This window comes from Puma concolor, chromosome C1 (assembly GCF_028749965.1).
Source record: "Puma concolor isolate L17-30 chromosome C1, mPumCon1.1.hap2, whole genome shotgun sequence".
NCBI lineage: Eukaryota > Metazoa > Chordata > Mammalia > Carnivora > Felidae > Puma > Puma concolor.
Genome location: NC_141674.1, coordinates 200,549,629 through 200,572,890, shown reverse-complemented (window position 1 = coordinate 200,572,890; position 23,262 = coordinate 200,549,629). Strand labels below are relative to the sequence as shown.

The 23,262-nt window shown below is 33.8% G+C and overlaps 2 protein-coding genes across 3 annotated transcripts in view; both read right to left on the bottom strand.

Moving 5' to 3' along the window:
* Positions 1–21,613, bottom strand: part of VWC2L (von Willebrand factor C domain containing 2 like) — a 161,090-nt gene extending 139,477 nt beyond the window's left edge. Inside the window, exons 1-2 of the mRNA XM_025912433.2 lie at positions 20,926–21,613; positions 18,151–18,620 (exon numbers count right to left, since the gene is read on the bottom strand). Of these exons, the coding sequence (XP_025768218.1) occupies positions 18,151–18,540 (390 nt within the window). The 5' untranslated portion in view covers positions 18,541–18,620; positions 20,926–21,613. The remainder of the gene's footprint in view (positions 1–18,150; positions 18,621–20,925) is intronic.
* A 587-nt stretch (positions 21,614–22,200) lies between these two features.
* Positions 22,201–23,262, bottom strand: part of SPAG16 (sperm associated antigen 16) — a 1,014,588-nt gene continuing 1,013,526 nt past the window's right edge. For both annotated transcript variants that reach the window (XM_086719555.1, XM_086719554.1), the window contains one exon: positions 22,201–22,565. In XM_086719555.1, coding sequence (XP_086575681.1) covers positions 22,390–22,565 — 176 coding nt within the window. In that variant the 3' untranslated portion in view covers positions 22,201–22,389. The remainder of the gene's footprint in view (positions 22,566–23,262) is intronic.

Sequence of the window (23,262 nt, the reverse complement as noted above, 5' to 3'; positions counted from 1 at the left end):
CATTTCTGTGAAAGCTTTGGAAAATAAAGTAACATTCACTATATATACCTTTACATAAATTTTAATTAAAATTAAGATTAGAAGCCAAATGTATTAATGCATGTATTAGATAATCTGATAATTTTGTGTCTGTAATGAATCTGTACACCTCCTGCTTAGGGTTTTTGAATATCTAATGTGGACTCTGTTTAAGTAGAAACATGCATTTTATCTGTACTTCCTGTTATCACTGAATATATTTGCATGGCAAATCCAAATGCTGTCCCAGCTGCCCCCAAATTTCAACGGGGTTTCCTACTAGATACATATATTTATTTATTTTCTGATTAATAGAATAAAAGGGGATTTAAAAAAATTGATTTAGGTAATTGGAATCCAAATTTTTCTCCTTGGTATCAGAGAATGGAAATATGACAATACACATCAGTTTTTTCAATGGTTAACTTTTGAAGACCTTGAAGCTAAAATCCCAATGCCATTGTCTGTGGTTTTTGAGAATTCTTAGAAAATTGAAAGGGATGTGCCAGAACCCTGAGAATAGTAGAATGCTCCATGATTTTTTGAAATAGAGAAAGTAGCCTGAAAACTAGTAACTTAGCTTACTAGAATAATTGAGTAACTCCAGAAAAATTGTCAAATATGCTCTCTGTGAAAATTTGGAAGTGAAGTAAGTCATCACTAAGAGTCAACGTAGGATTATGAGAACATGTTAATACAGACTGGTTGCATAGAATTTTCAAAATGTTTGTAGAAAATGCACATTTATTTTGTATTCTGAGTACACTGGCTTACTTTCCATATCTGAGGAAAGTCTGGATGTTTGGTTTATATCACCGTACCTTGTGGCATCATTATTTATGTGGAGGCTGTTACTGTAATTGTTTGTAGAGCTCCCATGAGGAAATAGTCACAGCCTACCAGATTTGTTACCCAAATTCAATCCTCAAAGTGACAAGGGCATAGCAGTGTTCAGTTTACTGTTTTAATTTGATGAAGTTTACAATAGTTTTCTTACAAGTTGGAAAACTCTGAATTTGGAAAATTAGAAAAACAATATTTCCTTTAGTTGGCTTTGTTTGGATGGCTGTGATATCATGGTTAGAAGGCACTTCTCCATAGCCTTAGTACTTAGAAGTACTAAGAAGTACTTAGTACTTCTGGTCTCTGATGCTTTATCACTGGCTGTGAATCTTTGGAAAATTAGATAAACTTTCTGTGCCTTAGTTTCTTAATCTATAAAATGGGAACAACAGTATTACCAATTTCACAGAGTTACTGCTAAGCACATTAAATGTGTAAGACAAATTATAAATTATTATTTTATTCACTTGCAAACTTATTGATGGTTTTCTGAAAAAAGTGTAAAATTGAACGATAGCATAAGACTAGATTTAAAAGAATATTTAGGTTATTTTTCTTGTTCAAAGTGGAATCTGATTACAGAGGTGGTTGCAGTGAAGTTTTATAGAACTTGGTTTGTTGCAGGTCAGAGGGAGGATGTGTGAACCAATAGAATTAATCATGTCAGAAACATATTGAAGAAAAATTGTTATTAGAAGTCTCTAGATAAAGACTAATTGTGAACCATTAAAATGACCATCATAAATCAGTCAGGGAAAGGAAAAGAAAAAATGAAAAGCAACAAACCTGTTTTCCTTCCCTGATGTCTTAGCATTTAGACGTCAACTCAAATGCCCTTTTTCCAAGGAGCTCTTCCCTGATATCTTTCCATCATCCTTCTCCATCACACTGCCTATTCAGAACTCTCATCAGTGCATGAGATTATCTTACTGGTTTGAGTATACGTTTATTTATTTTTATCTGCCTTCCCTATCATTATAAGCTTCTTATAGTATATTGTTCATTGCTATACTCAGCACCAAGAAGATATCTTAGCACATGATAGATACTTAACAAATATTTGTTAACATATACAAGTCATTTATGCACAGCCTATGTTTTCTTATTTGTAAAGCCATACTTCTTGGGCAGCTTCATCTATGTTAATCATTCCTGGAGAGGATTCTGATTTGATAACATACTTGCATTTTATTTAAATATTATAAAGGGCACTTTGTGGGGAAAGGTTCCTGACTATGAGTCATCAAATGAGTATCTGGGTTACAATATTATGACAATGAACATAAACTTACTTTTTAAAGGCAATTTGAAATTCACATTACCCACCATGTGGATCACAAGTTAAATCAACCTTAAAGCACTCCATTGACGAGACTCTCGCAGTAGATAATTATAGACTTATTGCACTAGCAAATACCATGATAACTAAATTTAGGGTAAGAATACATACAGAGGAATTCCTCAGGAGTCTGCAAAAAAGCTAGTCTCATTTTATAAGGTGTGTTAAGTTTAATGGTTGCCTTTTAAACAAAATGATTTTAGTATAATATAAACTATTTTTCAGGAAAAAAATACAACAATCCTGATTTTAAACGAGTCCGTTTTCCTAAGGGATGACTTAGATTACAAAGTCCAACAAAACACAAACAAAGGAACAAAGCTTGATTCCTAGAAAGCCTCCCATGAATTGTTGAAGGCTGAAGTGGTGAATGAATACAGTATTCTACTGCCAAGTTTTAGCACACTGCTATATCAATGGCTTTCCTTCTGACCAAGTGATATTAGGCTTTTCATACCATATGGTACTCCATTTATTTGATAATATTGGCAAAAAATTATCAGAGAATATAGCTCAGATTGCTCTTCTAAAAACTTCCCATTAAACAACAATTTAAAATTTGATCTCCACCAAGGAAAAGATACTGCTTTAAGAAGCACTCTTCTTTTAGAGATAATTTATGGCATAAATTTTATCACTTTATGGAACAAATCTCATTACTTTCAAACTGTATGAGAAATTTGGAATACTATTTCAAAGTTGCTGATGCCTGTCAGGAATCTCAGTGTTCACTTCATTAAAATATACATTAAATTACAGAGTACAAGAGTATTTAGCATCCATTACCACTACTGTAGCCAGTAATTTGCATGCGGCAGATGTCACCTAATGATCAATACAGCCAATGGATTTTAAACAAAATTCACAATCCTCTGAAAGAAAACCCATTGCACCAGTGATTAAAATGCTCCTCAGTGTCCTGCATCAAATGGGACTGTAGTGATTTCTTCAGTGATCTGCCCTATTGATTGGAGCACATTTGAAACACTGAGGTTGTAAGCCTTACCAAATTATGAATATAGAGCTGGAATTCCTTTAAGAATTTAATACTACTGAAGTAAACAGAAAACTGGATGCATAGAGTTTTCTAAATAACCTCAGTTTGTCAGCAAATGTGTATGATGTTATCATTTGAGTAACAAGTTAAATAATAGCTGTTCTGGCTTTGTCTGAGAAGTTGGTACTTTGATAATACATTATGGAATATTATTATTCAGTTGTCTATCAAAAGCCACTTTATGTTTGTTGAAAACAAACATTTTAGCCAGGTGATTGTAAGGAGTACACACAGCTGTGCCCATGTAGATATAATATACTATGTAGGCAATAAACTAAAAATCAGAAATAAGATATATGAATTTAAAAATTATTTATTGAGTATATCTATTAAATGCATAGCATATATAAGATAAGGTATAGAAAGTATACCAAGATGAGCTATATATCTAGCCTGTCCTTAATAAATGACAGTCTAGAAAAAGAAATAAGATATCTATAGAAATAAGTTTTGATTTTGTAAAACAAATTATTTTTCATAAAAATAACTGATGGACCTATTATAAGGTCCTATGGACCTATTATAAGGAGGATAGAATTATTGGAGTTAATCTTTCTATTTTTATTTCTATTTATTCTGACCCTAATGTAAAACACAATAATATTGCAAAGAAGTTGATGAAATATCCAATCTAAAGTTATTATTTATCAAGTATAAAAAATGTTCACTCGGTCTTAAAATTTACCATTATAGGGACACCTGGGTGGTCCAGCCAGTTAAGTGTCTGACTTCAGCTTGGGTCATGATCTCACGGTTCATGAGTTCAAGCCCCATGTGGGGCTCTGAGCTGATAGCTAAAAACCTGAAGCCTCCTTCGGATTCTGTGTCTCCCTCTCTCTCTGCCCCTCCCCCCTAGCAGTCTGTCTCTCTCTCAAAAGTAAATAAAGCATCAAAAAATTAAAAAAAAAAAAGAAACTTACCGTTATATTTGCAACACAACAGTGGCATTATATTAATGATTTTTTTCTTTAAAAAAATTTTTTTCCTAAAAATTTATTTAAATGTATTTTGGCTTATTTTTAAGAGCAGGCAAGTCTATAGTTACATACTACCTATTATAATAAGCTGATGGTATATAGAACCAATATTTTTCTTCTGAATATTTTCAAGGAATTTCATGACAATAAAACACAGCTTTTTCTGAAATATGAAGAATAGCACACAGGAAAATAAACTGTAGAGAAAGAGAATGTAAACAAAAATATCTTTCTTGAGTTACAATCACCGATGTATTTTTTAAATAGACAAAGTATACTTATTAAGGAAATAACAGTGTATATTTAAGAAAAAAAGAAAGAATGTGTTAGCTGCCTCTACCGTCTTCAAAGGAGAACCCAAAGATATAGACAAAGGCTAGAAGATTTAGAGTGAAGTAAAGATTTTGATAAAGTGTCACACCTATCCTTGTGAAATAGCCTAGAAAACCAACAGCCTTTAGTCCTTCACTGATAAGCTGGATTGACTTTTGGTTTTGATACATTAAAGACCCTTGACGATGAACAGAATATTTTGACTACAGCCCGTATGTCTCCATGGTAAGGATTCTCCACTTATCACCTATTTATGCAATAGGGAAAAAAATGAACAACTGTATAGCTTCAAAACTTTCCTGTCGACACTAAAAAGAACAGATTGTTGATATCAGTTAAAATCCAGTCATCTACACTAGCATTAAAACAGGGCCATGTGTGCGTGGGGGAGAATACATTACCGTTAGAATTCTACAACCTGAAAGAATCATGTTAAGAGACACATAAGACCAGGCCTGTTCTATGAGAAACATTGAAAGGAGGTGTTTTGCATGGTTGTCACTGAACTCAGGGCTTCTCAGGGTGTAGGATGTGAAAATATTAGGCCTAGAACAACCAATTCCATTTGTATTGGGAGTACCAATCAGACTTAGTTCAGAAGTCTCTCTTTGCCACTGTCTCAGAATTTCTCTGGGCAAAAATGTACTAAAAGTTGAAGTCTTTTGTTGCCTTTCCATTTGTTGGCAACATTATACTTTTACATATTATGAAAAGGCAGTAATTGAAAATTAATACAGTGAAGTACTTTATAACTGCTAATAATAAAATATATTAGTTTCCAATTTTAAGTCCAAACAGCAATTTCCTTCTCAATGTTCTACTTCATTATTTGATGCTTAATTCATAGCCTACCTCATTCCACAAAAATATGTTGAGATGGCTTATGGGCAATAATATTAGAGTATATTTTAATTTAAAAAGTCTTGACTAATTTCTTGATAAACCTTTGACTTTAGTGTGTATTGGTTTTATGCAGGGTGCAGCAAAAACCATCAGTTTTGAAACTGTGTATAACAATAGCTAGTACTAATGCCTAGTGCAGTTCGGCCATATGACCCTGTGGAATGAGCACACTTGGAACTCACCTCTTGCCATCAAAGAGTGTTGATTTATCTTAAATTACTTGAAACTGGGTTTTCTCATTTCTCAGGTGGAGGTAATAATAATATTAACAGGGCTCAAATTGCATCACTGGATTCTTAGGAGAATGAAAGGAAATGATATAATATGCAAACTATGTAGCCTTGCTTAAAAGACCCTCATTGTTATGGCTTTCAGTGTGACCAGTGTTTGTATGTATGTATGTATGTATGTATGTATGTATGTATGCATGTATGTATGTATGTATATATTTATTTATATTTCTCTCCATCCATTTTCAATGGCCATGTATTTATCAAGGGAATATATTGATCATAAATTGTTTTTATTAAATTATGGCATGATTATTTCAATTATAAGGTATTTGAAATATTGAATTTGTAAGGAATATATCTTTTAGAGTTTTAAAAGCAATTTAGGTTGCATCTCTAAAATGTAGCAATGTATGTATTCATACTGTGGTTAGATGAGGATGACATTGGGAAACATTTTTAATAGTTAATTAGGTTCTTGTTTACTGAGATGAAACTCCAATATTTAATCAGATTCTTGGTCCAAACAGATTTTTAACAGGGTAACTTTAGCTCACCTTGTTTTGAATCTTGATTTAGGTATGTTCTAGCTTCAGTGTGAATGTCCTAGGGTCTCATTAACTAAAGGAAAATTCTCTGTGATTGTCCTTTTTCTCCCTAATGAAGCTTTCTAAATCTCAGCAGTCAAAGGTTTGCTATTTTAGTAGGATTTTATTTTTAATGTTGGGGAAAAATTAAAGTTAGGCTGAATACATTTAATTTTTTTTCCCTGTCACATTTAGGAAGGGGAAATAAAACTAATATATGGTGAAAATAAGTGGAGTTCCAGAGAGCTGTGGCTGTTCTCTCACTATAAAGAAAAATGACTTAATTTGGCAACCACTGGAAGTTTTTGTAGTAACTATGGTATTTCCAAGACGGCAAAATCATTATCGAAGTCCATGGTTTGTTGTTGTTTTTAAATTTGTATTTCACAGATGTAAAAATTTAGAAAAACCCTCTAAATTTGCAAAAATATTCTTGGGTGGTTCTCACTGCATTCAGAATGCAGGTGTTATTATTTATTAATGGACTGGAAGGTGCCTTAGACTCACACTTCTTCATGGCAATGGGAGTTTTTAAAATGAAAGAAATTGAGCCCTCTAAAACATGAAGCAGGGTAAGAATTTTCCTCATCCTAGCATGTATACATTTTATTCACAGTGAAATATGAAATATTTCAGCATTATAGTTGAACACCTATTGGAGAATATAGGGCGTGTAGACACTCGCATGAAAATGAAGCCATCTCTACCATGTCTTGAAAAGCATCCTTAGTGAACTTGTGGCAGTTGGTCAGGTATAATGAGAAGAGCACTAGAATTAGTCAGAAATCCTTCTTTCTCATAAAATAAGAATAAAAATATCTTGGAATGAAATAACTCTTGAGGGATCACACGTGCAAAATATTTTATAAAATTGTCAACTATTATTTGTTTTGCCTTGGACACAGATCTGGTTGTGTCGCTTCTTCATTGGAGTCGTTTTGTGGCTCCCTGCTCAACCCAGGCTTTGGCCAAAGCTCTATGGCCTGACATTCACATCATGAGCTGGACCTGTGTTCCTTTCTCACTCTTTTATGTTTTGCTCCTCTACAGTTTATGCTCTGGCCACTTGGGTTGAGTCATTTGTCTCTGAATGTGCTTTGTACTTACTTTTGCCGGTGTCCCAGTTTTTGTCTAAAATACTTTCAGTGTGCTGAAATCCCCACTCTTAAGCCTTCCAGACTAAATTCCTCCTTTCTTCGTATGAATTTCTAGTACAGTCGTCACAGGCCACCTGCTATTAGTTGTATCTGTATTATTCTCTTTGATAGACTAGGAGAATTTTGAGGGTCAGATTTATGTCTTACACATTTTGGTACAACTCTACAAAACCTACCACTTCTTCACATGTAGATGATATTTAGAATACTTAATGAAATCAAACAATGGGTTATGTGAGTTGAATTGAAAAGATATAATAATGAACTGAATACCTAAGAAGATAATATACATATTTTCTTTTATTAATATCACAGGAAGTATATTTATTATATTACATTAAATTAAAAATACCTACTTGTCACACTATCAAAGGAGAACACGAGGGAGATCAAAATAATGGAAATTTGTATCATCTTTGCTTATCTGTTTCATCTGAGAATTCTCAGTAAGTGGAAAGTTATTAAATTATTATTCATCAATGCAAACAACAAAGCTGTACTGCTTGAAGGCAAGTGTGCAGAGATATATGACTTAATATTGTTGCCAAGTATGTAGAACAACAATTATAATAGGCAAATCTAAATGCTTTTTTAAAGTTACATATGTGAAAAGAGATACCTGAGACCACCTATAAGTGAAGTTGGACCTATATCTATCAGTATCCAAAATGTTTAACCTTCAAAGAATAAAGATTGGAAAGATTTGATGACAACACAATTTGAGGGAAGTAAAAGGGAAGAATAATTTTATCATAGATCAGGGGTTGGCATTTCTGTAGGAGACCAGATAGTAAATATTTTTGACCTATGTGAGTCATATGGTATCTGGGGCAACTACTCAACTCTTCACTACAGCTTAAAAGCCACCACAGACAATACATAATCATAGCTGAATAATCATAGCTGATTTACGATAAAAGTCTACAAAAGCAGGTGGTAAGTTGGATGTGGCTCATGGATTATACGGTGTCAATCACTTAGATTTTTGGTTATATGTAGCTGGCATTATTATGAGGAAGAAGGAGAGGTAATTTTGTCAATTAAATTGTTTTATGCAGCACAAATTAATTGCTATAAACAATCATGTTAATGTCAATGTTGGAAACTTAAAAAAAAGCCAGAAAATAAAGGAAGAGCTGAGACATACAGACTTTTATCATTAACTGCCCATAAGAGTCAAATAAAGAAATTAGGGTATCGTGAATCATTAGTAAAGTATTTCTTAAACTGTGTTTCTTTGAACTCTTATGAACTTTAAGATGTTAATAGATGTTCTGAGAAAAAAAGTATTCTTCTGTCACATAAATTTATAAAATCCTATATTAAATATAGTTTATTGGTAATAGTAATAAAAATGTCAAGTAGCCTCTATGAATCCCTTATTGTATGCCAAGTAGTTTCTACTATTACAGAGGTAGAGTAATACACCTAAGTCACTTGGCTGCTAAGGGGTGGAACCTACTCTAAAATCCAGTTTTCACCTCCCTGTCAAGCTCATCGCTGTTGAATAATACATACTGGCTCTCAAACCTTTTAAAATGCTCAAGCAGTGTCAATACACTAATATACACCTCACATTTCTAAGAACTGTTAAAGGATAAATCATTTCTCAGATTTACTTGCCCATGAAAAAAAATCAGAAATCCTTACTGAGAATCTCACACATTGCTTGTGTTTCCTAGAAAAGAGTCTGGAAGAGGCTACATACATCATTACAGTGATTCCCAAATCTAGCTGATCATTAGAATTACCTGGGAAGCTTTAGAAAATCATAAATGTAAATAATTTCAACCCAAATCAGAGAGGGAAAGGTCAAGGAATCTGAATTTTTGCAACATTCCTTCCTGAGATGATACTGAGCATACATCAGTCTACGAATATTTCTTTGTTCTAATGCCATGGAACTAGAGAGTTTTGCATACCTCATCCATTTTTCACATTCCATTCCTGTCTCATAGTGTCTCATAGTGAAAGGCAGGTGCTTGCAGAGTGAGAAAATCGAGAACATGAGTCCTCAGTTCCTAAAATCACTAAATACATGGCAAGAAAAGCTAGTTTAGTTCCTTTGTTACTTTCTAGTATAAAGTAGTATCCATGAAAATAAACAGGCACTGTTAATCTGATGGGATTTTATTTTAATTTGGCCTATATTATTTGGTTTAATTATAGAATTTTTCATTTTTAACGGGGTCCCCTTTTATCAGAGCCTTTGCAAACTTAGATTTCTTTTACAAATTGTATTCTATCTATGTCAAAGACTGATTTTAGATATGCCAATATTTTATTGTTCGTGTCTACTTGTAACTCTGTGTTGTCATGGTGATAGGTCCTGATACCACATTTCTATAGACAATTAGCTGAAATAAATCTTTGCATCCAACACATTTATTGGAAAGGAAGATGCAAATGAGTGATGTTTTCTTGTTAAACCTGAACATAGTAAAATGTAGAAAAAAGACCACAGGAAAGCAACGTATTAATATTGCCTTTGCAAATAATGAGCTATGTCATTATGGTCTTTTCAGTAAGTTTCAGTTCTCTTTTGTTTTATCATCTGTAAAATAAGGAAGTTAAGCAAAATAATTTCAAAGTTCTTTTTTAGATCAAAAATTCTATAATCAACTCTTAAAAGTACGAAGGATCTTCACTACAAAAAAAACCCCAAAACATAATGCTTGCCTTTATAAATAAGAGAATGTACACAAACTCATATACTAGAAAGCTAGTCTCATACCAAGAAGTAACAATGGTAGTCAAAGGTCAATATTAAAAGGATTGAAAAGTACCAAACAAGTAATGTTTAATTAAAAAAAACACAAAAAAATCTATAAGCAGGTAGAATTGTTAATTAAAAATTTATATGTAATACTATAATTTTCAAGTTCCCAATACAATTAATTTTTCATAAGATGTATATGATGACATTATTGCATCTACCCTATAGTTAGTTATAACAATTAAAATTATTTGGGTTTTGTTTATGGTCACATACATAATGGAGGGAAAATTAAAAGTTGTGTTCATTGGACTTTTTTCCACTTTAGACAGCTTTATACAGGCATAAAATAATATCTGAAAACTTTTTTAGGGGATGAATGATATTTCTTGTTACTTTAGTACTTTATTCACTCTTTTCATAGTGTCATTAAATCCTTTCAAAGAAAGCTTTATTGTGATATATTCTATACAGCAGGCTAGAGTCAAGGAAATTGACAATGGAGGTGTGTTGGAGTGAAATTACTGATGCTAATCAGCAGTGATGATAAAAGTCCAAAGTACAGACTCTAAAATAAGCCAGTCCCCAATTAATAATGGCCATTTTTGAGAAAGATGCTCTGGATAAGCCAACCTACTGATCACTTCAAACTGTCTCTTAGTTATTTGTTTCAAGCTCTTCCTGGAAAGCTTGGCAAAATACAACTAAAAAAATAAACCAGTAAGTTTTTCTTGTGCTGTCCTTCATAAAACACACTGCCTGATGTATAAATCAAGCTGTAGGAAAACAAAACTAAGCAAAAATATGGTCAGGGAGAATAAGGAGGAGTAGAAAAAAGGATTTACCTAATCTTAAAGTAAGATTTTCTTAAAGAAAGAACATTCCTGGTCCCTCAAATTTCTTTCACACACACACACATAAACACACATACACACACACACACGCCACAAATCAATGCATGTATGGAACAATTTCTATTGCGATGGTATGTATTAGAGTATCTACATAATTTGCATAAAATATGAGACCTGAGCTATGAAATAAGATGTAAAATAACAGAAAAAATTATCCTTGCTGATGTCATACCATTGACAGATTACATATTTCACAGTGAGTAAAACCACCATTAAAAATGGACAAATTTTGAACATTTCCAAAATCATGTACAATTGGAGTGAAAGTCTGAAAGGGAGACTACCAGGTCTCTCTTTTCAGTTTCATTTTCTCACACTATTAGAGAGTAAGGAACGGGCAGTGATGTCTGTAAACAGCTGATGGCTGACCTCAAGTCTGGGGTAATCACTAACAGTGACAAGCTCCGCAAATCTCGGATGTGACTGCAAATCAAACACCGATCACCCCCTGTGCACAGGGCACAGAAGCCCAGTCACAAATCTCTGTAGTCATACTTATCACACAGTTATCACCATTAACAGCAGCATCTTGTAATATGAAGGACAGCAATAAATATCAGTGGGTGAGCATGAAAAACTATTCTTACGTACAGCTATCCAAAGGGCTAGCTGACCATTAATTCCCTTAAAATTTAAAGCAAGAGACTTTTGCTGACTGGAAACAGATTATTTTACCCCATCCATGGGTTAACTTGGAAGCCATATAATCTTACAATTGTACTCCCTCATGTTAAATGTGTTCAAAGGAAAGGATCATTCCCAATTATCACAAGCTTTTGAAAAAATAAAATGATTTTAAAAATCTGATCTACTCCCATTTAGGGAAGTTCTATAGAACTAAAAATGCCAAGTGAGCACAGTGTAAAAAAAATGAGAAAGGGTGAGAGGAATTTTATAAATTTAAATTTTAACAAAATTAACTTCTAATCTTTGAAATTGGTCAGAAATTTGAACACATTAAGTAGAGCTCCCAAATTTGCTTACAAAAATGGGAATTCCCCATGGAGAATACCCACTTTGAGTCTGTTCTGCATGCTGGGGCTGACACTCAGATGAGCAATAGGCATTACTGATTAGCATTACTTAATTTTTGATATTTTATAGCAACTTGAAAGGCTAAGCCATTCCTGAATTTTCTTAACTGCAATTTTAACATTAAAACCCGCCAACATGCTCTGCAAAACAAACTGTATTTTACAGAGTCAGCAGGTTTAGGAGTTAGTCTTCTCAACTTCTCAACAAAGATCCTCAATTATCTTTGTTGTATGAAATTACGATGTTTTCTAGGACCTTTTTTGGTGGAATCGTACAAATGCCCCTGGTAACTCCATTAACCATTTAATAGTTAATCTTTTGGAAAGAATCTTTTAAAATCCCACTCATATTTTCAAAATCTACCTATTTCTGTTATTAAAATAACTGCAACCCTCACACCTCTGGACAGATGTATTTTGTACCCCATTACTTAGTGCAGAAATCTTAGTTTCTGTGCCTTTCATAGAAATTGATACAATGGCAGGGGGTGGGTGGGATGCAGAGAATTGTGTTTCTGTAAAGTGTTAACTCAGTCTCTCAACTGAGCTTTCTTCATAGCTTCCATTTTCTCCTGTTTTTTTTTTTTCATATATTTGATCATTAGCTCCTAGTACGTGTTGCCTTCCATTCTTTACCCATATTAAAACAAACTGACATCAAATAAATCTCCCAGACCTAAATTGAAAAATCCTTTCTATCCAAACACTTTTACATATTTAGTACCACCATATTGGATGTTAATGATGGGGGGGGGCACAGATTAATGAGAAACCTGGAAAACCTGTCTTCCTACGAACATACCCATTGAAGGCAAGTCAATTCTAAACCTTACCTGGCATTGACATTATAGGTGTGGTGATTTGACACAATACCCCAAGTGATCACTTTTCTGTCCACATTGCTGCTTTCTTCAAGATTTAAATATTAAATACAAAATCTTGGGCAAAAACTAGGCCGCTTATCCCAGCCTGAAAACATGCTTTCTTAAAGCGACAACATATATACAAAATATGCAGCATGAGAAAATAATCACACTAAGTCCTTTAAAAATAAAAATCAGCTGCTTGACCAACTACCTTCAGTTCATAGTGGGAGAAGCACCGAGGCCAGTGCCTACAGAGGAAGGCATGTGGTGGGCAAATCCAGATCCTGAGTTAGGGACACTGGGTGTTGCCTACAGAAAATCACTTTAAAATGAGGCTGGCTATGCAAAGGCTGAAGTAAGATCTCTTGCAGCTACATATACACTAAATCAGTGTAAGTTTTTAAAGTACTAAAAAATAAAAAAAAATCCAAAAAAGGCTAATTCTTCCTGAATGGGAGTTATAAAAATACTGAGCAAAATAAATCATTTCTCCCTTTGGGAAACTCAGCATGACATAGTTAAGCACAGAGCCAAAGCTGACAGAGTCTGTGTTTCCAATCAACTTTTTTTTATTTTTTATGAAACGCTATTGTAATTTATTATTTATACTCCTTATGTCTTAAGAAGTAGGTTCCAGTGTCACTTTGCCTGGATATACATAAAAGAAAGATGAGAGAACCTACTACACAGTGACCTTTATCTTAATACAATATTACCAGAATGCTGGAAATTTTAGAGTTTTCTAAAATAGTAGAGAGAAATCCATTTTCAAAGCTTGCATCAGTAAATGTTGAAAAAAATTCTTTATAGATAACATTATTCTTATCAGGTGACACATGTGGATCAATTTACATTTGAATATAGTAATCAGAAAAGATTAAGTAGGGACATACGTTTTGCAACTGTATAGAGTGAGACAGAGCAACTAAAAAACCGGGTGGTCATTGTAACACTGGCATGGAGATGGAATCCAAGATGAGCCTTGGTTAGGAAGGGGTAGTGAGGAGGAGGATAAAGCAGGATGGAAATAGAACATGAACAATGTGTGTCATCTTTAGGGACCCAAAGAGCACTCTTTATCTGAATTTTGAGTGCTTCTTTAATTAGAATGAAGAGATCAACATGCAAACAAAAAGAAACTAAGCATTTTTAAGGGAACTTGAACTTTTTTATTCTGTGGGTTTAATTAAGATCTGACCTATTCTGTCAATTAACCAAAAACGCACCGAATGGTCCACATGGTTGCTGGCGTTGGGAACAGAAGAAAACCCTGTCCCCTAGCCTCAAAGAGTTCACTGTCTAGTGGGAGAGACAGGTGGTTTAATATTCTATTATTGCAGTGTGATTGAGGCAGTAGAAGTGGTGAAGAGCTTAGATTCTGTAGCCAAGCTGCCTGGGTGTGAATCCTAGTTCTACTTTATAGCTGTGTGATGTTGGACAAGATAGATACCTTACACTTTGGTGCTTCAGTTTTCTTATCTGTAAAACAGTGCTAATTAAATTTTAACCATCATAGTGTTATTATGAAATGAAATAAGTTGTAAGACACACAGAGGTATTGATAGTATCTGGCTATGATTTCTGTTCCTGTTTATAATGGTATGTGCAGCATGCTGTGGGAACATAGAGGAACGTTGTGAGACCCAGCCAGGGATGCAGCATGGAACAGTCAGAGAGGGTTTTCCAGTTGAGATGAGATTTAAATGGGGTTGTGAAATAGCCTAGTAGGACTTACACAGGGGTGTAAAGGTTAAAAGTATAAGACAGCACTGCAAGCACCCAAGGAAGAGAAATCACTGAGAGTTTGAGATACTTGAAGAAATCAATGAGTAGAATCGAGACTATATTAGGAATTTAGATTTTTATCTTAAAGACTTTCCTGAATGTTTTTATCCACATGCATGTTGCTCATCTCATTCTCTGTTTTCTGCAACAGCCCCACCTCCCTAGCCATTAATTTTTCTTCACCTCTATTCAGTTCTATACTTGGCTACAAGGTAATCTTACTTAAAAAACACTTTTAACTGGGTCATCTCTATGTACAACAACCTGCATTTACCCCTTGTTATTCTTTAGACTGAATCTAAATATTTTTGTCTGGTATTCAAGTTCCTCTTTCCTCTGTCCAAAAAACAAGTACAAATTTTCCTCTCTCTTATTATAATAGCATTCTAATAATTTCCAGCTTCCTGTTATTCCCATCTCCCACCTCTCTTTGCAGATTTCACACTAATCTCTGATCTTGCTCAAGCAGTTTCTTCTTTGGAATTTTAATCTATCTTGATCAATTTTAAATTACTTAAGAATAGGCTCAACTTTGACCATGCTGAAGAAAAAGAAAGTTTCTTTGACCAAACATCATATCATATTTATATGCTTCTGACAGCATAGTGCCTTGGCGTTGAGCTTCAGGAACACATACTTTATTTTAAACTGATTTTCCCCTCCATTCTCTTTCCATATTGTTCATACCTTCCTTGTGAGTGGAGATTTTGCCTTATAGGTATCTTACTTTCCAATGTAAGTATGTCTACAGTATCTTGTATATCTAATAGCCTAATAAATGTTTGTTGGATGAATATATTATAAGTAAAAATATCTCCTATTAAGCCTTCTTAATAACATGCCAAGATAATTATGTGAAAGTTCCATATATCTTTTGAAATTAGTTACTTGTCTCTTGCAAGCTAAATTGAAAGAGAATCAAGATGATATGATCGCTGATATTTACTTAGATATATATAGGTCACATAGATAAGTAGAACATTTATAAAAAGTATTGGATTTCTTTCAATGCAGTGACTTTTAAGGTTGAACTTTCATTGTAAAATGTGGGTGAAGACATAGAAGAACTGTGAACTTAGAGTAAATCCCTGGACATTAGAGTTTAGAAGGAAGAGAACAAGTATTTAGTCAATATCTGTTGTGTACCAATCATCACAAGGCTGCTAATTTTGCATAAATTATCTCTTTCACTCATTCTAATATATCTTCCCAAGAAAAGACGTTATTATCATGGCCATTTTATGGCCAATGCAGCTCAAAAACTTACATGATGATAAATTTGGGATTTGAATCCAGATCTATCTGACTTCTGAGCCAAAGTTCTCTGAGAGGTTGTTAGAATGGCAGTATTGAGAAGTAAGTTAAATAACCTGACAGTTTTGGACAAGTAAACTTTCTTGGACTTAGTTTTTCATTCTTATGAACTTTCCCTAGGTAACCACTAAAGCTCTTATAATTCTAAATCCTTGTGGAAAAGTGGCAACTGTTTTCTTTCATTCTTTTTTTTTTTTCATCACATTTAAAAATCTTAGGGCATAGAGAGTCAGGTAGAAAAGTTGTGCACATCAGGGCTGTGTATTGACTATAGCAGGGACATATAATTAGAGTGAAGTAATTGTCAACTTTTTCTTTATATATCTCTTATTGTTTGACATGGCAAAATAGGTATTACATTTATAGTAAATTTAAAAGTCTCATAAATAGAGGGAAAACTGTAGCCTCTTTAGTGGTGAGTTGACTAAATTCAAATAATCAGTCAATATCTATCTTTACTTATTTATTAAATGTTGATGACAAAAATGTTGATTATATAAATCTCAGAAACTTTATTCAATGTACTTTTTTTTGCTTGGGTTAGGCTATTCTACAATGCCTCCTTGCACTCTACTCTCAATAAGTATGCATGTGAGAAAAGAGTGATACAATTCTAGAACCATGTGTAGAATCAAATCGTGTTGACTACTTGCATTTAGTTTAATTATTCTAAAAGCGTAATAGTTAATGTCAAGATGTATATTTTAGAGACCATAAAGCTGTTAATAAATGTACTATACTGTTAACTATTGTTTGTTATAAATAATGATTTTACTAGACTCTCAGTCTTTTACTTCTCAATATTGTACAACAAAGTATTGTCTGTGAAAGAGAAAAGTCTAGGATAACATTTATGTATAGGAAAGTTGAATGTAATCATTATTAAATTTCTTCTCATGCTATAAGGAATCTAGTTAAAGTATTGGGTATTCTTGGGTAAATTACAACTAGCTTGAACCCATAACCTGGAATGGACCGGATGCTATGAAATGTCAATACACAGAATACTCTGATCATGATCAGTTTAAACCTTTTATCCACATCTTGACTTCTTCCAGAATTTGACTGTTGTAGAAAAGAAAGTTGGGTTAGTGCTAAAAACTGAACATTGTTCTCTCAGTCACACTAAAAAGTAGCTATATCTTCTTTTGCTTATAAGGTTCTGAGCACCTTTCACAGAACTTGGTTAGATGAAATGAAAGTCTTTCATATCAAGCCATCAGAATGACAGACACTCCAAGGCACAAACTGCCATTACATTTAAGGAGAACATTTTGATATATTAATTTATACCTTCAGGGTTCAGATCTGGCTTATAGGACATCCTAATTAAAACTAGCCATTTGAGAAAAGAGACTCAAAGTGAGATAAAAATGAATTCCAAATTACTTAAAAATATGACACAAGCATAAAATAAAGACTGTGAAATACTATGGAGGCTTGAAAAATGGTCTTTTTTTTACTACCTTTGACAGGGACTAAAATTCAGTTCTCTTTGGGGTCCTGCAAGCAAAAACTCTAATGAGCAGAGAACACAATGCGGATGGTACTCTACAACAAGTAGTCCTAATGCATATTCATAACATAAAGACCATAGCTCAGAAGTGCATCTCACTTGCACTTGCATTTCCACACACTAAATATAATTCTAGACTATAGTTAAATGGCTCCAAGAACAGGCAAATAGACCACACACATGTGCGCAAGCAACACACGCGCGCACACACACACACACACAACTTTATAAAATTTAAACATTAAACACATAGTATACAAACAAAATGATTTCCCTCAGGAAACATACTTTGTAATAATAGAGAAGAAGTGATTAAGGGCAAAAAATGCTATTAAGCATACTCCATACTTCTGTAGGAAGAGGTTATTATTGTGAAAACTTATATATTGATCAACAAACCATTTGGTTATTTGCTGACCACAGTGGTACTTAGGCTAACTGGAATCATATTGTAAATTAAAGGGAGATTTAAAAATAATTTCTTCCAACTTTAATGTAGTAATCTACTAAGTATGTGGTATGAAAAGTTAGTACTCAATAAATATGGAGGGTAACTCATACCTTAAATTCCTCCAAGATTTTGTAATTTTTCCCATGATATTCACAAAAGTTTTTCACTTCTTTGCACTCAGGACAGCATCCATTGTGTTCCACTTTAGTACACTTTGGGTGAATTTTAGGGCATTCTGGCTGATCACAAACAGGTCCATCCAGAGCACAGACACATGGACAGTTGGAATGCCCTGGGAAAAATCGTTCTCCCAACTTGTATACAAAGCCGCTGTCATCCACACACCCTTTCCCTCGATAGTCATCAAAGATCAGATTGTCATTACTGGAGGTCTGGTCACCTTCGTCAGCAGGATAGTCTTCATGACTGATGGCAGCAGAAGTGACTAATCCAAGGATGACCAACAGAAGTATGCAAGCTTCATGAATATGAAGAGCCATCCCCCTCCTCAAAGGCTTCTGGATGTGCTCCTAATATTAAATATACTCAGCTCCTTCCATGGGAATACAAGAGGGGTAGGCTGAAAATAAATATTTGAAAAGAATAATTTGACAAATATAGAGAGAATATGGATTTATGTAAGTCCATGTTCTTAAACTTTTTATTTGGAATCTATCTGAAAGATACTAAGACCTCAAATAGACTGAGTTCATGCAACTATCTACACTTTATTATAAAGTTTGGTGAGTTTATTTTTGGCAATATAAGCATTAAAATTTGTCCATCATTTCACGTAGGAACCTTAGGCTTGAATTTGCCTTCTTAATTTCAAAGATCTGGCTATGTTTAAATTGTAAGAAGTGGTTCACTGAGCCTCAAAAGGTGATTACAAGTAGTTAAAAATGGCTCAAGAATGTCTTAATTCACATTCTCTATTATTCTTTGAAATGGATTAGTCAGTGATAGAATATATGCTACAATTATCTGTATAAAAACTAAGAGATTAGTGAGAAAACTTCTACTTCTAAAAGAAAGGGAAGAGACCAATAGTTGAATACAAATTACAATTGAGATGAGCTAGTATAAAGGCCTTCCTACTTGACACCCATAATTGGAGAACAACAATGATCTCAAATGGGATATTCATTTCAGAGAACATAAATCTGGGTTTTAAAACATAGCTTAGAAGAAAAAATAGTGCAACTATTCCATAGTGAATAAGGGAAAGAAAAATGTAAATAGTAAATAGTACACTACAACTCCATGTATTGAAAAGGATTTGCTAAAAATAAATGTATTTGTATTGTCCACAATTTTATTTTACTCAGGAAGTAAGCTCCTAGTGGGCAGGAATGATGTACTTGTGATTTTTTTTAACAGGAATTTGAGTCTATTATTCATGGAATACTACTTGAATTAATTACTTCAATATAAAATATATACCATTCACATAGTCTTGAAAATATACCCCTCTTTTGATATCTCAAACATATTTGATTTAGGCAATTTGCACAAAAATGCCAATATAAAACTGTTTATTGAAATTCCTTAAAATAATAATGAGTTGTTGCCATTCACAGAAAGTATAACTAATTAATTTGGTGACATTGACTCATGTAAACTTCACTTAGTGCTTGGTGTGCAGTGTTGGTAATGCGCTCCTATTTAAATGTTTAGAGTGACTAACTCATACAAAGGCTCTGGGGAAACTGTGACTTTAAAGAGTAATAAATAAAAAAAAAGTGTTGTTAGATAGTTCACTTGTCTATTTAAATTCTATTGGCTTTATGCCAATATTGCTAATATTGTATATAGGACATTTTCAGATCATTTATAAATGTTGTTTGTTCGTATACTTTCAGATTGTAAGGAGTAATGATCAATCATCTCTTTTCAGTATGACCTATACAGACGATAATGTAAAAACAACATAAAGATAGCATTGGGACACTTCATCAACTATTACATTTGCATTTTAAGTAATATATGCAAATTATAGAAATAGTAAAATGGAAGGTAGTATATTTATGCCCTCCTTTAAGAGAAAGCTGCTTTCTGATATTAGGATTCCTTTTGGGTAGGTAATGATAAAGGAGATAGATTTATTTTAAAATATGTCAAAAATAATGAGTCATGACAGAACAAAAAAAAATGCAAACCTATAATTCTACTTGAGAAGCTGGAAGCTCCCTTTGACAAAGCATTTTTTCCTTTAAATTACTACACAGACCACAAACATAACAGAAGCTTCTGAAAAAAGCATAAATGTATTTTACTGATTAAGGCATGCATTTATACATCTCTCACATATTTATAAAGTTATCTTGGAAGAAAAGGAAGCTATTGTGCTTCCTTGTAGTATTCCAGTAGTGTCTGTCAATACATGCAAGATAAGCCATATAAAATACACATATCATTCTGCTTCAAAAGGACAGAGAAAGAAATTGATCTCTTTGCAAGCTACAGGTAGGCATTAATGTATTGTGTTATGGTAAATGTAAACTTAAAGGTAAAAATAGGGGTATAATGGCTACTTTATATAAACCTTAAACGTGCTTTTATTATATGAAATACATTTTTAAATCTGCATGTAGAAAACAAGGTTTTCTTTTTAATATAACAAAGTTCCTAGGGTATTAAACATTCCCTTTTCATAATAGAGCTGCTTTAGTGCAGTTAAAAACACTATTTAAGGGAAGAAATATTAGAGAAATCAAATAAAATGTTTATCTGAAGATTTTTAATAAGTAAGCAAACACTGCTAAACTGAGGATCACTTTCCAGCTAAACTTTCCCCCCTCCCCATATTGCTACATATGATTTTAAATGACTGCATTTATTTCTTTGAGAAAACAAACATAACTCATGTTATAAGATACACTTACCTAATCACTCTGGAGGTTAATGGTGGTGGTGGGAGTCATAGACCAACATGAACTAAAAGATCAGGTATGTTTTAGGAAAGCAGTTCCTCTTTAGTTATCCAAAGAATACATTTTCAGGCATGAATTAAAGGTAATCCATTCTCTCTACCTCCCATTTCAAAACACAGTCAAGAAGCAGTCTCCCGCCCTTCCAGAGAGAAACACAGCAGACACACATAAGAAAGATGCTTTGGACCTGTCTTCAGAATTCAAAGCAAGAAGCAATTCTGGTCCCGTAGAAATCCAGACCCCAGTAGCAGAATCATGTTGAACTTATATTTAGCATTTTCTCAGATCCTTCTATGAAATTTACCGGCTGATTACACCTCCTCCACACATGAGTTCACTTACACAGTGTTTGGTACGGCAGTAGAGGTGATTTGGCTAGGCTCTGAGGATCACAAACAGCAATAGCATGCTGTAGCTTAAAGCCCACTCCGCTGGCAGTACCATCAGCATCATCCACAATATGTTTCTTGAATCCCCTCTTACACACCAGGAAATACTAACTGTGGACGTGAAAGAAAGGAGCAACTTTAGCTGGGTTTCTGCATCACTGAGAGCAGTTTGCAGACTGCTGATTTGGAGCTCATTCGCCGGCAGCCGGGAATTCCTCAGCACCACGGACAGCGCCAACAACTGGCTTCAGAGCCCAGCACGGTCGGAATCCGGAGCTGCTGCTTTAGACCAGGCTAGAGTGTTCTCTAAAGCAGTCCCACTTTATACAGCTGATGCATGCATTAGGAAAGGGAAAGCCCTTTTACATACGAGATACTTACTGGTATTGAAATTACAATAAAAACACAAACATTGTAATTATACCTAATGCATTCTTAGATAGGCTGCAGAGATGAAAGTTCCGGAAAAGCGTTGAATTTAGATTTAAGCCATCTGCAGTCTTGATTATTATTAATAGATAAGGCATAATCATTGTCAAAGAATCTGTGAAAACATATGCTCCCCGATTCTATTTGACCCTTTGGTTGCAGAAGGACTTTGCGTATGCTACATGATTAAACTTCAGGTCTTCCTGCAGCTTGGATTTGATTTAAAAAAAAAAAAAAAAAGTAGCCCTGTTCTGCAGTTTGTTCTCTAACATTCAAAATCAATCTCTTGTAATTCATCTAGTCTGTCATTAGGCGTCATTGTAAAGCTGTTTCTTTCAAACCCCTAGCAAAGATGCTCTGTCTCTAAATTCTTATCAAAATGGGAAAGAAAAAGAGACCCAGACACAAATAAATGAGCAAAAGTTATTTTTTTATTGGTAACAGTACGAGCACTAAAATACATGTCCAAAGCATGTTTGCAGGCAAATTGTAAATGTTACCTGCTTGCATATTTAACCAGATATTTCCTGATCTGGTACTACGCAAGGTATTTTCAAGCCTTAAAGGGAATGCCCTCTGTAGTGGGATATGCTGACCATCAAGACCACGTTCGAACGGTGCCGTCAGAACCTCCGGAAAACAAATACTCTCCGTCATGAGAAAACACGACTGTGTGAGCCTCACTCTCGTGGCCCATCAATTTGTGAATCTGCCCTGATTTAAGATCCAGCAAATGGATAACCCCATTGCCACTCGCCTGAGCTAAAACTCGACCTGAGAGAGAAAGAGAGAATATCAAAGTTTAATTTCAAGCAGTCATAGTTTATAAGGAATGGAAATAGTTTCAGTTGTAATTCAACACTCATGTTAGATGTCAGTCATTAAATATGAGCTCTCATCTGTGTAGGAAATAATTCCAGTCAAAATGAAGACATGCCAATGGTTAGATTATAAAAAGTTTAAAATAAGGAAGTAAAACATAATGCTCTACCTCCTTTATATGCAGAGGTCATCAAATGCCCTGCTACTCTCTTTATATTGGGAATTAGTAAAGAATTTTGAGAAGATGAGGATGAAATCAACTGAGCAATGCAGGTTTATTTTTCAAGTCAATTATTTGCGAAAAAATGTCCAAAAGCATAGGTTCAAAATCTATGTCCCTATATAATGGATAATTTACATTTTCAACTTTGCATTACACTTTAACTTGTTATAATTATGCTAAATCTTTACTTAATTATAATATACATTTATGCTTTAAAAACTTTGACACTTATGAACTTTCTTTTGGAGTTGGAGTGAAAATAGATACTCTCATTTAAAGGATGACTTAGGTTTTTTTACTCTAATTTAACATTCAAAATTATGTTAAACTAAATTTATATTGCATAAGAGCTAAATATAGCACAGAGTATTCTCATAATTTTTATACTGTATAATTTTTAGTGAATAATTTCCTTCAAGTGAAAAA